Source organism: Eleutherodactylus coqui, chromosome 3 (assembly GCF_035609145.1).
Source record: "Eleutherodactylus coqui strain aEleCoq1 chromosome 3, aEleCoq1.hap1, whole genome shotgun sequence".
Taxonomy (NCBI): Eukaryota; Metazoa; Chordata; class Amphibia; order Anura; family Eleutherodactylidae; genus Eleutherodactylus; species Eleutherodactylus coqui.
In genome coordinates, this window is record NC_089839.1 from 226,844,549 (window position 1) to 226,861,654 (window position 17,106).

Here is a 17,106-nt window from a genome sequence, read left to right on the forward strand (position 1 = left end):
CCCACATAACCATTACACTTCTGTCCATCAAGTGTGTGGAGGTTTTGATGTTCCGGATCCATTTCGCCGCCGTTCAGTCGCTGGCAGTGTTTACACATAATGATAATCATTCAGTTTTGCACGATCCAGCAAGAATCTGAACGATAATCGTTCTGTGTAAAAGGGCCATAGCGCGGCACATGGCCGTGTCTGTGGATCATCCTGGGTTACAACAACTGTCCCTTGATTCATGGCGAGAGCCACTGCAGGAACATTTGTGTAGATCATAAAGTAATTTTTTATGTTGCACATTCTACTCCATCGAGCTGTCAGGTTTATGCTGGTAGTTGTAGTTTTTCAAAAGTCGAAGAGCCACACATTAGAGACCACTGATGTACTGAGAGCAGATTGATTAGTGCAAGTGATGACGGACCAGAGAGGGCGATCTTGGGGTCTGGAATCGGATCTTGCTCTGCCGCCTCCCTAGTTAGAGCCCCCTTGTGTCCAGCACTGCTACTACTACTCTGTTCCTTCTACTCTCTTTTCTCTTCCTGATCTGTCAGTTTATTGCATTTGCAGCCTTTCCTGCAGCCTTGAGACAAGAGGAACATGTTCAGCTCTGACCTCTTCATGCATTGCCCTGTGTGTTACAGTAATTATCCGTAAAACCTCCTTGGATCGTGTCCCACTCCCAAACTCCTCCTCCGCTGCCCCATCTCAGGCCTCCAGAACTGCTCCAGTCTCGGCACTCAGACACATAACCTGGCAGGAGTTTTGCTGCGTCCCGTCTCCAGGTGAGTCCTCTGCAGGAATGTGCGCTTCATTCTCGCCTCTTGCGACTTAAGGGGATATTTCAGTAATTTGTAAACAAGCCCTAACTTGATGGGCCCGGCCCGCTATATGGTTATCGTATTTGCTTCGCCTAGCAGTCATAACAAAGCAATGGCTATGCAAACTGCGACAAACATTAAGCAGATGTGGCGCTCTAAACGTTGCTTTGCTTACTGCTATATCTGTATAGTGAAGTGATCTGCAATTTTCTAAAATACATTGACGATTCCTCGTTGTTTTCAAGATCTCTGCTTGCTGTCAGTAAATGAGAATTTATTGCTTAAATCCACTTCTTAACTTAATACATCTCACAGCTGCAGGTTTGTTACAATTGCATCCTGCGTAGACAATCCTCTGTGAGCTAAACACATCAACAGCACAAATATCTCTCCTGATAATTTGTTACAATGTATCAGTATAGGTAACATGTCAGCCTGGAGTCCGGGATGTTACAATGTATCAGTGCAGGTAACATGAATCAGTGTGGAGTCCGGGATGTTACAATGTATCAGTGCAGATAACATGCATCAGTGTGGAGTCCGGGATGTTACAATGTATCAGTGCAGGTAACATGTATCAGTGTGGAGTCCGGGATGTTACAATATATTAGTGCAGGTAACATGTATCAGTGTGGAGTCCGGGATGTTACAATGTATCAGTGCAGGTAACATGTATCAGTGTGGAGTCCGGGATGTTACAATGTATCAGTGCAGGTAACATGTATCAGTGTGGAGTCCAGGATATTACAATGTATCAGTGCAGGTAACATGAATCAGTGTGGAGTCTGGGATGTTACAATGTATTAGTGCAGGTAACATGTATCAGTGTGGAGTCCGGGATGTTACAATGTATCAGTGCAGGTAACATGTATCAGTGTGGAGTCTGGGATGTTACAATGTATCAGTGCAGGTAACATGTATCAGTCTGGAGTCCGGGATGTTACAATGTATCAGTGCAGGTGACATGTATCAGTGTGGAATCCAGGATGTTACAATGTATCAGTGCAGGTAACATGTATCAGTGTGGAGTCCAGGATGTTACAATGTATCAGTGCAGGTAACATGTATCAGTGTGGAGTCCAGGATATTACAATGTATCAGTGCAGGTAACATGAATCAGTGTGGAGTCTGGGATGTTACAATGTATTAGTGCAGGTAACATGTATCAGTGTGGGGTCCGGGATGTTACAATGTATCAGTGCAGGTAACATGTATCAGTGTGGAGTCTGGGATGTTACAATGTATCAGTGCAGGTAACATGTATCAGTCTGGAGTCCGGGATGTTACAATGTATCAGTGCAGGTAACATGTATCAGTGTAGAGTCCGGGATGTTACAATGTATCAGTGTGGAGTACGGGATGTTACAATGTATCAGTGCAGGTAACATGTATCAGTGTGGAGTCCGGGATGTTACAATGTATCAGTGCAGGTAACATGTATCAGTGTGGAGTCCGGGATGTTACAATGTATCAGTGCAGGTAACATGCATCAGTGTGGAGTCCGGGATGTTACAATGTATCAGTGCAGGTAACATGTATCAGTGTGGAGTCCGGGATGTTACAATGTATCAGTGCAGGTAACATGAATCAGTGTGGAGTCCGGGATGTTACAATGTATCAGTGCAGGTAACATGTATCAGTGTGGAGTCCGGGATGTTACAGTGTATTAGTGCAGGTAACATGCATCAGTGTGGAGTCCGGGATGTTACAATATATTAGTGCAGGTAACATGTATCAGTGTGGAGTCCGGGATGTTACAATGTATCAGTGCAGGTAACATGTATCAGTGTGGAGTCCGGGATGTTACAATGTAACAGTGCAGGTAACATGTATCAGTGTGGAGTCCGGGATGTTACAATGTATCAGTGCAGGTAACATGTATCAGTGTGGGGTCTGGGATGTTACAATGTATCAGTGCAGGTAACGTGTATCAGTGTGGAGTCCGGGATGCTACAATGTATCAGTGCAGGTAACACGTATCGGTGTGGAGTCCAGGATGTTACAATGTATCAGTGCAGGTAACATGTATAACTGTGGAGTCCGGGATGTTACAATGTTTCAGTGCAGGGAACCTGTATCCGTGTGGAGTCCGGGATGTTACAATGTATCAGTGCAGGTAACATGTATCAGTGTGGAGTCCGGGATGTTACAATTGTATCAGTGCAGGTACCATGTATCAGTGTGGAGTCCAGGATGTTACAATGTATCAGTGCAGGTAACATGTAGCAGTCTAGAGTCCAGGATGTTACAATGTATCGGTACAGGTAACATGTATCCAATTGGAGTCCGGGATGTTACAATGCATCAGTGCAGGTAACATGTATCCAATTGGAGTCTGGGATGTTACAATGTATCAGTGCAGGTAACATGCATCAGTGTGGAGTCCGGGATGTTACAATGTATCAGTGCAGGTAACATGTATCAGTGTGGAGTCCGGGATGTTACAATGTATCAGTGCAGGTAACATGCATCAGTGTGGAGTCCGGGATGTTACAATGTATCAGTGCAGGTAACATGTATCAGTGTGGAGTCTGGGATGTTACAATGTATCAGTGCAGGTAACATGTATCAGTGTGGAGTCCGGGATGTTACAATGTATCAGTGCAGGTAACATGTATCAGTGTGGAGTCCGGGATGTTACAATGTATCAGTGCAGGTAACATGTATCAGTGTGGAGTCCGGGATGTTACAATGTATCAGTGCAGGTAACACGTATCGGTGTGGAGTCCAGGATCGACTAGATACAATTGTAACAAATCCTTAGCTGTGAGAAGTATTAGCTCTGTACAGGTTTTCAGCTTCTAGTTATTAAGAAGAAGGTTAGTTTTTGCTGACAGCAAGAAAAGTTCTTGAAAAAAGACATTGAAATGTCTATTAGAAAGTTGCAGAATGCTTCAAATGGGCATACAATTACAAAGTGATGAAGGGGCTACAAGGCCCTGTAAAGCCTCACTCACATGGGTGTATTAACCATCCACATATTTTATACACATTTAGCACAGACAGTATACACCCACATAGACCCGCATTGGGGTATGGAAACATGTGTTTTTAACACATATGAAAAAAATAGCAACACGTCCTTTTTTGGTTCATATTACAAACCAAAATCACCCATGTAAGTCTATGGGAGCATTAAAAATACGCAGTGAATATACAGGATACATGCATATTCACTGCAGGAAGGCATAAGAAATCCATTTGTCTTTTTTGCTTTGTTTTTTTGTGCGCGTGAAAACCACAGTGAAAATGTGTGCAAAAAAAAAAAAAAAACGCAGCAAGAACCAAATCTGCAGTAAATACGAGCAGCTTTGGTCTGTGAAAACACTGCAGATTTCACGGACCAAAACTGCATCCAGTCGTGTGAGTGAGCTCTAAGAAAGCATGAGGGCTCATTCACACGGCTGTCGGTGTAAAACACTGCGTGCATCATGCAGCGCTTTACCACTGTGGGAGCTGACGACGAGACGGCTATTGCTGCGTAAAGCAGATATAGTGCACTGCGATTACAGCGTATCTCACACACGCCGTCATGCACAGTGCGACTGTTTTTTGCTGTGTAAGCAACATTGCCCATACACACCGTATTGCGTATGGACACAATTGGATATGCTACCCATAAGGAAGAATAACGCTTTTCGTGCGTGATATGCTGTGAAATAGAGCATGCTGGGATCTTTTTAACGTGCGTATCTACACGCGATGTTTACGCTAATATGAATGAATCAATGAAAATCAATGTACTTTCATTGTCTCCATTCACCCCTTATCACACAAGCGTGCAGAATACGTGGTGAAATCACGGCCGTGTGAATGAGCCCTAAGGAAGAGCATGTGACCCCAGGAAGAAGGGGAGACTCGTCTGGTTCGGTTGGGGGTTTCTTTAGTGTACAGTAGAATGGAGTTAACCACATGGCTGACAGTCTACTGCGAAGGTGAGGGGAGCAGTGTGGGCGAGGATAGTAAAGCAGGACCACCTACCTGCCTGGCCCCCTATAAGTTGTGTTGTGATGTTCTGTTTTATAAGGTCAGATTTACACAACTGGTTTTCTTGTGCGCGTTCTGTCCGGTTGTGATTCCAACAAAACTCACACGGGAAAATAACCCATTGATTTCAGTGGGTTAATTTACATGTGCAATTTTCCGTCTGCACCAATACTGCGATCTTTCGATCTCTCACTATAACTTTTTTTTAGGTGATATCGTCCGTTATTTTCCAAGGTTAGCAAATAAAAAATGAAATTGCATGTTGTTTCAATAGTAAGACTTTAAAAATTCCATCAACATGTGAGTACAATGCAATATTTTTACAACTTCCATAGAAAATAATGGGCAATTTTTTCTTTCTTTTTAAGCAAAAATCACCCCAAAATAGGCTACACAGCGACTGTTTCATCTCAGACTACCAGAAGAAAATCGCTCATGTGAATTAAATCATTTAAATCCTTTAGGGTCCTTTACATATGTAATATCTGACCAGATTTCTATCAGTCAGCTATTGCGCATGAGAATTGGATATGCTAATGCGCCCTAAGGCTACATTCACACTGGCGAGCATTCCGATCCTCACACGTGTGTTTCACTCTCAATAGAAGATTGCAAGTGTTTCTCATTGATTACAATTAGAGATGAGCGAACCTACTCGACCACGACCCTTTTTCGCCCGAGCGCCACGATTTTCGAGTACTTCCGTACTCGGGCAAAAAGATTCGGGGGGTGCCGTGGGTGAATGGGGGGTTGCAGTGGGGAGTGGGGGGGAGAGGGAGAGAGAGAGGGCTCCCCCCTGTTCCCCGCTGCTACCCCCCGCTCCGCCACGCCTCCCCCCGCCCCCCCCCCGAATCTTTTCACCCGAGTACGGAAGTACTCGAAAATTGCGGTGCTCGATCGAGTAATTACTCGAAACGAGTATATTCGCTCATCTCTAATTACAATGCAAAACATTTCACTTGTATGCGCATCGCAGAACATGTAAGTGCCATGTGATGTCTTTGAGGCCCCATTGAAAACAGTGAGCGCTCCTTCCGAGGAACGCGAGAAAATAGAACATGTAGCATTTTTTTTAATCTCGTAGCATTGCTGTGAGGGAAAACATCACTCGTGAGTTTGAATCCATTCAAAAGAATGGAGTTCATATTCGCACGAGTTTTAAGCGTCTCTTATATCTACAGTCGTGTTTTTTTTTAGCATTTATTACGCATGCGATGTACAGCCACACGATACGCGGTGAATGGAGTCAATGAAAGTAAATGGACTTTCATTGATCCATTCACATGAGAGTGTAAACATTGCATGTAGATACACGTGAGTAATAGATTGCAGCATGCTATATTCCTCACTGTACCACACAGCGTAAAGGAGTATTCCCACTGCCGTAGACGCAACTACACTCTGCGGCATGGAGCATAGAGATCAATGGTTTTGTTTTGTCCCATTACACGTCCTTGATTATCATGGCCGTATAAGATGACAAAACCACACTCATCTGAATCCGCCTTAAGCCCATTGCGTATGCGTGGCAATTCATATGCAACCCCGCGATGAATCAGATCGGGGATTTAATTTAAAAAAAAAGACAGAATCACACTGCGCGAGATATGTGGTGATGCGCAGTATACTTGCTGCCCATACGCGATCTCTGCCAACAGAGGAGTAAAGCGCTGCAGGACACCCATACCCATACGCCTTTGGAAATGAGCCGTAAGGTGGTATTGCAGCACTTCACTCACTCACATGGAGTTGGTAGCTATGTTTCATGGCAAAACAATTGCGAGTTTCCCATCTGGTGGAGGGCCACAAGTTATATGGCTGGTCCCTCGATTGCAAGGACTTGGGTTGGCTTAGGGTGGACCAACAGTTGGTCGAGGGGAGCCAGTGGAGGTCTGCTGGCATCAGTAGTTGCTAGTCGGTGGGTGGGACACAAGTTACACGACTGGTCCCTGGTTCAGACACACTTGGGCAACCATGAAGGTTGATCATGGTGGACCAACGGTTGCTTCTGAGGAGCCAGTGGAGGTCTGCTGGCACCAGCGGCTCCTAGTCTGTGAAAGGGACAGAAGATGGTCCCAGGTTCAGTAGGACCTGAGCAACTTTGAAGGTTGGCCAGGGTGACCGACAGTTACTTGGTGGGAGCCGGTGGAGGTGCACTGGCACTGCTGACTCCTACTCTCTACCTGATTTCCACATATTTGTACCATGGTATTGTTTGGTGGGCTGTGTTAGATGGGGATGTAAGGTATGCCCTCCTTATCTTATGACTAGCACAGGGGGTCTGATGTGAGGGGTGCGGAGAATGCAGATTTTTGTAGCTGTAAGTGGTGCTGTCTTCTCTCAGACTTCTCTGCTCTTCAAGTAGCAGGTGAATATGATATGTTCAGTCATTAAAGGTCAGCGAAGCCGGAGCTGCCAGATCTCACCCAGACCAGTCTGGGCAGTGCTGACAGTGGCAGTTACCACTGGCACGGTGGTAAATGCACCCTAACTTGCACCCATGTTCCTCATATGTTTTTGCAATCATTGTGTCTCGGATATTACAATCATGAGATGGGACCCACTAAGGTCCCTGGAAACCTCAGGAAGATTTGTCCTCTTGCTGAAAGCTCAAGGACGGTGAACAATAAATGCGAATCAACGACGCTTACAGCCAGTTTATAACTAATAGAAAATAACACAACAAAGTCCATAACATCCAGGTCACTGAACGAGAGTAACCGCCGGGGAGATTACATGCACAAAGCTGACTGGGTGAGCCCATCAGGAGGTGGGATGGACCTCTTTCCTCATTAGTGAACGCAGGACAGCGCCCCAAACCTCACCCCCCCCCCCCCACATGATATGAGTAAGCCAAGAAGTCATAACACATGTCCCTGAATACATCAATGTACAACTGTAACTGCAGAGAAAGGGCAAAGAGGACAGTATTATAATAGTTATATTCTTCTATATAGGGGGGACAGTAAGAAGGCTGAGAGGAGACTTAACCCCTTAGCGACCAAGCCTGTTTGCGCCTTAATGACCAGGCCAAATTTTGGAAATCTGACATGTGTCACTTTAACATGGAAAAACACCGTAAAGGTTTTGCATATCCCAGTGATTCTGACATTGTTTTTTCGCAACATGTTGTACTTCATTTTGGCGGAAAAAATAGACCGATAGAATTTGTGTAGATTTATTAAAAGCGCCAAAATTGGGAACATTTTTTTAAAAATCGTCATTTTTTCACATTTCCAACTGCAATATCTCAAATATGTGCAAACATAACATAGAATTTTTTGATGAGATATATATTTCCATCTGTTTACTTTATTCTAGGTGCACATTGGAAAAACTTTAGTTTTTTTTAACCATTTAGGAGCCGTACAAATTTTACATTAATTATCAACATTTTGAGGAACACTTTATTTTCGGCACAAAGCCAAGATTGCAAAGGCTCATAGGTATCAGAATTATAGATACCCCCACAAATGACCCCATTTTAAAAACTACACCCTTTAATGTATTCACTGAGGGGGGTCAGGAGTATTTTGACCCCACAGTTTCTTTTCAGGAATTAATGTAATTTAGACGAGAAAAAAGTATTTCATATTTTTGCAAATACATCATTTTAAACACAGGATTTTTTCTTTAGTGCACAAGAAAATGAGGATTTACACCTCAAAATGCATACCCCCATTTGTGCTGTGTTCAGAAAACATACCCTTTGTGGCCCTAATCTTCTGTCCGTATGCACAACGGGCCAAAACTGAAAGGAGCAGCCGGTGGTTTTCAGATCAGACATTTTGCTTGAAGGCGTTTGGGCCCCATTGCTCACTTGTAGACCCCTTGAGCGGCCAAAACGCAGAGGACCCCCACAAATGACCTCATTTTGGAAACTAGACCTCTTAGCGCATTAATCTAGGGGTGTACTGCGTATTTTCACCCAACAGTTTTTGAATGAATCAAAGCAAAGCAAAAGAAAAAAATTACGAATATTGTTTTTTTATCAATTATGTCATTTTAAAAATATATTTTTTGGACAGCAGACATATGAATGAAAACTTTCACCCCAAAATGGATACCCGTTTGTCCCGTATTCAGAAACATACCCTTTGTGGCCCTAATCTTCTGTCCGTATGCACAACAGGGCCCTAACCGAAAGGAGCAGCGGGTGGTTTTCAGAACAGACATTTTGCTTGAAGGTGATTTAGGCCCCATTGCCCACTTGTAGACCCCTTAAGTGGCCAAAACAATAGAGAACCCCCACAAATGACCCCATTTTAAAAACTATACCCCTTAGGGCGCCCACCCACTGGCGTTTTTTTTCACTGCGAAATTCGCAGGTTTTTTTTTCCTGCAGGGGGTCTATTGGACTTGTAATGTAAAAATCGCAATCGCGCAAAATCGCGATTTACCGCGATATCGTGATTTTAGCTTTGCATGTCCCATAGCCCAAAGACCACTGCAGAAAAAAAAACGCTGCGAATTTCGCTGTAAAAAAACGCTAGTGGGTGGGCACCCTTAGACTTTCACCCCAAAATGTATACCCACATTTGTCCCGTGTTCAGAAACATATGCATTGTGACCCTAATCTTCTGTCTGGATGCACAACGGGGCCCAAACTGAACGAAGCGTCAAACTTTAACTGTCTTTTAACTTTTACGTGATCGCCATTATCCATTGGATAATGGCGATCACGTGACCGAAGACCGCTCACCGCGGCCCCCTCGTGACATCTCCAAACTCTTGGCTACCTTTAGTAGCCAGGAGCAAGGAGATTTTAAATTTCCTCTTGACCTCCCCAGCTTCTGCGCTTGTGTCCGCCATTTTGGCGACGGGCAAATGCGCCAAAACTGAGGAAAGGTCCGCGGAATAGGATCCCATCAGGGGACATCGCCGGTGGCCTTGGTTAAGTAATTTCACCTCCCCTCACGGATCAGATCCCTGACGGGAGGTGAAAATTGAGCTTTTTTTTTACTTTTACGTGATCGCCGTGACTTGGAAACGCGTACCGTGGCAGCCCATGAAATCTCCAGGCTCTTGGCTACATTTAGTAGCCAGGTGCGGGGAGATTTTGAATTACTCTGCCAATCTGCGGCTTTTCTGCCTGCGTCCGCCATTTTGGCAACAGACGCGTGCGCAGAAGCCGGGCAAGGTCCGCGGATAAATCTGGGGGCCTTAGCTACCTAATTTCATCTCCCCTCATGGATAGGATGTATGAGAGGAGATAAAACAAACTTTTTTTTTTCCCCACACTTTTTCTACTTTTTAAAACTTTTACATGATCGCTGCTATCCAATGGATAGCAGCGATCATGTGACCGGGAACCGCATACAGCGGCTCCCGGTGACAGCTACTTGCTCTCGGCTACTCATACTAGCCCGGCGCAGGGAGTTTTTAAATTTACCGGGCCTCCCAGCTCTTTGCGCATGCGCGTGACGTAATTCGTCTGGCGCGCATGCGCTGACACCGGCGGCAGGGTCGGGGAGAACAAAGCAGAAGCCGGACAGCGCGGAGGATGGGGGTGAGTATTCTCAGCTCCCCTTATGGATCCGATCCGTAAGGGGAGCTGAAATTTTAACTATTTACAACTTTTTATTAACTTTAACGCGGTATCCGGCGATCGCGTGACCGGAGGTTGGGTCCTGCGGCCCGGGATGACAGCTCCATGCTGTCGGCTACCTCCGGCAACCGGCAGCATGGAGCTATCACGTCCTGAGCCTGCAGGGCTGTCATTCCCAGAGGAGGCATGTTTTTACGTCCTCTGGGAATTAAGCCCAGCAGGCCAAGACGTAAAAAGGCAATGGGCTGGTCACTAAGGGGTTAATAGCTGTCTACAAATATATGAATTGTTGTCACAGTGCAGAGGGATCAGCCCTATTTTTATCAGCACAAATAAAGACTAAAAGCAATGGGATGAAACAAATTAGATATTAGACAATGAGCGTGATCAATGAGTGGAACAGGTTACCACGGGAGGTGGTGAGTTCTCCTTCAATAGAAGTGTTCAAACAAAGCCTGGACAAATATCTCTCTGGGATGATTTAGTGAATCCTGCACTGAGCAGGGGGTTGGACCTGATGATCCTGGAGGTCGCTTACAACTCTACCATTCTATGATTCCATGAGTATTATAGTAGTTATATTCTTGTACATAACAGGCAGTATTATAGTAGTTATATTCTTGTACACAGGGAGCAGTATTATAGTAGTTATATTCTTGTACATAGGGGGCAGTATTATAGTAGTTATATTCTTGTACATATGGCGCAGTATTATAGTAGTTATATTCTTGTACATAGGGGGCAGTATTATAGTAGCTGTATTCTTGTACATCGGGGGCAGTATTATAGTAGTTATATTCTTGTACATAGGAGCAGTATTATAGTAGTTATATTCTTGTACATAGGAGCAGTATTGTAGTAGTTATATTCTCGTACATAGGGGACAGTATTATAGTAGTTATATTCTTGTACATAGGAGCAGTATTATAGTAGTTATATTCTTGTACATAGGGGGCAGTATTATAGTAGTTATATTCTTGTACATAGGGGTGAAGTATTATAGTAATTTTATTCTTGTACATAGGGGGCAGTATTAGAGAAATTATATTCTTGTACATAGGGGGCAGTATTATAGTATTTACTATCCGTATATTTTATACGCGTAGCATGGACAATTATTGTGTAATCTATTTGTACTTTTTGTGCGATTTTGTTCTCATTTAGCAGGAGTTGATAATAATGTATAGCAGTTTGTAATAATACCGAATTTTCTGTAACATGTGCTCATCAGTTTGTCACACCAGCTGCAGCCATGAGGATAGCGGTGATCGGGCAGAGCCTGTTTGGGAAAGAAGTATATAAGGAGCTTGTGAAGGAAGGACACCAAGTGGTGGGAGTATTCACCATTCCTGATAAGGCAGGCGGCAAGCCAGATCCACTAGGTACGTGCTACATCATCATCATCGTCATTTTGTACATTGCCACATGAACATAACTAACATGAATTACCAGTTCTACTTTATTCCTTGTACCCGCAGGAGAAGAAGCGGAGAAAGATGGTGTGCCGGTCTTCAAATTCCCACGCTGGAGGGTGAAGAATCAGGCCCTCCCGGAGGTGGTGGAGCAGTATGAATCCGTGAAGGCGGAGCTGAACGTTCTTCCCTTCTGCTCTCAGTTCATCCCCATGGAAGTCATCGATTTTCCGAGACACAAATCTATTATCTATCATCCTTCCATCCTGCCTCGACACCGGGGGGCCTCCGCCATTAACTGGTAAGTATGGGGACTGCATTGAGAGACATTGGGGAGAAATCACATCTGGGCCCTTTGGGACCCCTAGTTCAAGATTAAAGGATGGTTGTAGAATGATGTCATCATCAAGCTGGGCGGAGCCTGCCCACTATACAAGTTATTATATAATGTACATAGGTCATATATGTGTAACGCTGTTTGGGGAGATATGAGCACCGATCTTCCCACAAGACCTTGACGCCAATGGCCCATTTATACATAACGATTATTATCGCTCAAATTTGAGTGATAATTGTTCAGTGTGAATGAGAAAAAAGACGCTCACTTTTCATTCACAGTTTAAGATTAAAAAACCTCGTTGGCTCGCTGGCTTCACGTCCTGCATAAACGCTCACCGCTTAGCGCTTCACATTGCAGGAGAAGCAGACCAGAAGCCCGCGATCCAGCGGCAAGTCTTTCTGTCTAAATGCTCTGCACAAGAACTGACGACCTTAGCGCTGTGACCTCAGCGCTCCTGCAGTCGTTTACCCGACTTTCGTCCCGTGTAAAAGAGCCATAACCTGTATGGGACACGAAGGCCTAGAAGCCTTCAGTGAATGGGAGTGGGCATGTAACTAAATCTTATCAGTGCCTGCACCCATATACTGGAAATTACAGCAGCAAGCACACAAGTGAGAAGTCCTGAAGAAGCTGTACACACATACCCGAGTATATATAGAGAATCCTGTGCACAATACCTCCAGACTAAGACGGCGGAAGATAATGCCGATGCAGGGGCCCCTGTCACTGTGCATGACTGTACATGCAGCATTCCTCCTGAAGACGACCATCAGTAGGTCAGGAGATGATGACAGGGACTTCCTCCAATCGCCAGACAGTGAGAGTAGATGCAGCCTGACTACATTAACACTTCATCCCTAACAACCGACTAATCTAGCATTGCAACCGGACTGCTAACTCCCTATTGGCCATCGGATGCCGACCTGTCCCTATCCTGTACTACACACTGATTCCTAACTAAGCTACTAACACTATCACACTGAGTATACTATACCATTAGTAGGGAGCTGCTTAAAGGGGTTTTGTCATTAGAAAAAAAAAATCAATACTTCTCTATTCTTCACCCGTCAGTCTTCTTACCGCATCTTCTCCTGACTCCTCCAGTCCCCCGGGTCACCTCACCGCAAGCCGGACGATTCTTCTTCTTCTGGCGAAGCGTCCATTCTGGGCAGTCTCCTTCCTTCAGGTCAATGTACACTACATCGCTAGTGATGTAGCGTGCACTGTCTAGCAGGAAATGCAGAGCTATTGCTTAGACTGTGCATGGGTGCTGTCTCGCAACAATAGTATATGAACACTCGTGGTGAGACAGTGCGCATGCGCAGTCTTGGCAGTAGATCGACATTCCTTGCTAGGTAGTGAACATAACGTCACTAGTGACATAACCTACACTGACCTGCCGGAAGAGATTGCCGAGAATGGACCCTCCATAACAAGAAGAAGAGTATCCGACCGGCTTGCAGTGAGGTGACCCAGAGGACTGGAGGAGACAGTAGAAGATCGGCGGAGAGAAGATGCAGTAAGAAGACTGATGGGCGAGGAATAGGTAAATATAAATTTTTTCCAAAGACAAAACCCCTTTAAAGCTTAACCCTTTTTAATCCACTGTCTGACCTGTAAAGACATTATGATTTAAGGCTGTACATCTCTGATGTTGAAAAACGTCCGTCAGGGTTCTCTTATTGTATATTGCCAGCCTCTCTGCTGTCGGAGCCTATCCAACGTGTCACCTCATGCAGTACTGGCTTTAGCCAGCATATAGCGCCGTTGTAGAACGTCAGAAAAAGAGTAAGCCCCCTAGGAAAACCATAATACAAATTGGATTGGAAAGGGTTAAAACTTAAAGGGATTGTCTCGCGAAAGCAAATGGGGTTAAGTACTTCTGTATGGCCATATTAATGCACTTTGTAATATACATCGTGCATTAAATATGAGCCATACAGAAGTTATTCACTTACCTGCTCCGTTGCTGGCGTCCCCGTCTCCATGGCTCCGTTTAATTTCGGTGTCTTCTTGCTTTTTTAGACACGCTTGCGCAGATGGGTCTTCTCCCTGCGGCTCGGCTCGGCAGCAGCGGCGTTTTGGCTCCGCCCCTTGTACGCGTCATCGCGTAGCTCCGCCCCCGTCAATGTGCCGATTCCAGCCAATCAGGAGGCTGGAATCGGCACATGTGACGGGGCGGAGCTACGCAATGCCGCGTACAAGGGGCGGAGCCAAAATGCCGCTGCTGCCGAGCCGAGCCGAAGGGAGAAGACCCATCTGCGCAAGCGCGTCTAAAAAAGCAAGAAGACACCGAAATTAGACGGAGCCATGGAGACGGGGACGCCAGCAACGGAGCAGGTAAGTGAATAACTTCTGTATGGCTCATATTTAATGCACGATGTATATTACAAAGTGCATTAATATGGCCATACAGAAGTACTTAACCCCACTTGCTTTCGCGAGACAACCCCTTTAAGTAGCAGGTGGTGTCAGTGTCATACACAGAAGGGATCACCAGAACTGTTAGACAAATCTATATATCAAAGCAGAGTATACTGGGATGCTCTATTCTAATCCACCCACCCTATTCCCCCACTTCTACTGTAGGAAGCTGCACAGATGACCAGCCTTACATACTGCTATCTCTGCTGGATGATAGTCCAGTGCTGCAGCTCACTCTACATGTGCTCAGCATTCTCCTTAGCTCAATCCTGGGGTCTCTGCTGCAACCCAGCAGGGGCAGGAGCATGGACCAACCATTAGCTAACCCTTTGATGATGGCCAGATCATTATTCTCAATTATTATTATACCCTAGGAAAATAGTAGCTCCCTACATGTGTTTAACATCTCATTAGATACTACAGGCTACACCCCAGACTGTACGAGGGCCCGGGTATCTCAGCTACACCCCAGACTGTACGAGGGCCCGGGTATCTCAGCTACACCTCACACTGTATGAGGGCCACAGTATCTCAGCTACTCCCCAGACTGTACGAGGGCCAGGTATTTCGGCTACACCCTGGACTGTACGAGGGCCAGGGTAGCTCAGCTACACCCTGGACTGTACGAGGGCCAGGCTAGCTCAGCTACACCCTGGACTGTACGAGGGCCAGGCTAGCTCAGCTACACCCTGGACTGTACGAGGGCCAGGCTAGCCCAGCTACACCCTGGACTGTACGAGGGCCAGGCTATCTCAGCTACACCCTGGACTGTACGAGGGCCAGGCTATCTCAGCAACACCCTGGACTGTACGAGGGCCAGGCTATCTCAGCTACACCCTGGACTGTACGAGGGCCAGGCTATCTCAGCTACGCCCTGGACTGTACGAGGGCCAGGCTATCTCAGCTACGCCCTGGACTGTACGAGGGCCAGGCTATCTCAGCTACACCCTGGACTGTACGAGGGCCAGGCTATCTCAGCTACGCCCTGGACTGTACGAGGGCCAGGCTATCTCAGCTACACCCTGGACTGTACGAGGGCCAGGCTATCTCAGCTACACCCTGGACTGTACGAGGGCCAGGCTATCTCAGCTACACCCTGGACTGTACGAGGGCCAGGCTATCTCAGCTACACCCTGGACTGTACGAGGGCCAGGCTATCTCAGCTACACCCCGGACTGTACGAGGGCCAAGGTATCTCAGCTACACCCCGGACTGTACGAGGGCCAGAGTATCTCGGTTACACCTTGGATTGTTTGAGGGCCCGGGGATCTCGGCTACATTCGGGACTGTACGAGGGCCAGGGTATCTCGATTACACCTTGGACTGTATGAGGGCCCGGGATCTCCGCAACACCCCAGACTGTACGAGGGCCAGGGTATCTCGGCTACACTCTGGACCAGGGGCGTAACTAAAGGCTCAGGGGCCCTAATGCAAAATGTGAGCTGGGCCACCCCCCCCCCCCATCTATCTGTATCTGTACCCGTACCCATACCTAAACCATGCTGCACAGAGACATAACTTGAAGCTTCTGGGCCCCAATGCAAAACCTGTATCAGGGCCCCCAACTATAATGCTTTATTCATAGTACTGGGCTCATGGGCCTTATGGGCCCCCTAAGGCTCCTGGGCCCGGGTGCAACCGCATCCCCTGCACCTTCTATAGTTACGCCCCTGCTCTGGACTGTAGGAGGGCCCGGGGATCTCAGCTACACTCTGGACTGTACGAGGGCCAGGGTATCTCGGCTACACCCTGGATTGTACGAGGGCCTGAGTATCTCAGCTACACCCGGACTGTACGAGGGCTGAGTATCTTGGCTACACCCTGGACTGTACAAGGGCCGGGTATTTCAGCTAAACCCAGGACTGTACGAGGGCTGAGTATCTTGGCTACACCCCAGGACTGACGAGGGCCCAGGTATCTCAGCTACACCCCGGACTACTCCTCTTCTGCTCATATATCTTTTCTCATGCAGGACGCTGATGCAGGGGGATAAGAAAGGCGGTTTCACCGTATTTTGGGCTGATGCTGGGCTGGATACGGGCGACATTCTACTGCAGAAGGAGTGTGAGGTCCTTCCAGATGACACCGTCAACTCCATATACAACAGATTCCTTTTTCCGGAGGGAATTAAAGGCATGGTCAGTATACGGTGTGTGCAGGATAACAATAAAATAGCTGCTTTCTTCCTAAAACAGCGCCAGCCCTTTATACACATTGTATGTGGTATTACAGCACAACACCATTCACCCTATTAACCCCTTATTGACCGCAATACGCCTTTTTACTGACCTCACTAATGCGCTTTAACCCTTCACATACCTCTCTTTAAGGCAGTGGCAGAGAAACCAAAGATCCAGACAGTTTAACCCCTTACATGCCACAATACATAGTAATTGCGGCATGTAAGCAGATGAATGGGGGAGAGGGCCCATCAGCACCCTACAATATGATTGTAAGGTACCAATGGGATCCCATGGCAGCCAAAAGCCTGACGAAGTTCTCCATGTCTACCATGTAACTCAGCCTATTAGACGCTACCTGCATTAGAGTAGGATGCTGTCATAGAATGCACTACATAAGTAATGC

At 46.3% G+C, this 17,106-nt stretch overlaps 1 protein-coding gene across 2 annotated transcripts in view; it reads left to right on the forward strand.

The window, feature by feature from the left end:
• Positions 1-541: 541 nt before the first annotated feature.
• ALDH1L1 (aldehyde dehydrogenase 1 family member L1) overlaps positions 542-17,106 on the forward strand; it is a 45,394-nt gene continuing 28,829 nt past the window's right edge. The window contains exons 1-4 of one of the 2 annotated variants that reach the window (XM_066597024.1): positions 542-773; positions 11,576-11,726; positions 11,823-12,057; positions 16,493-16,658. In XM_066597024.1, coding sequence (XP_066453121.1) covers positions 11,597-11,726; positions 11,823-12,057; positions 16,493-16,658 — 531 coding nt within the window. In that variant the 5' untranslated portion in view covers positions 542-773; positions 11,576-11,596. The remainder of the gene's footprint in view (positions 774-11,575; positions 11,727-11,822; positions 12,058-16,492; positions 16,659-17,106) is intronic. The other variant, XM_066597025.1, reaches the window with a different exon arrangement.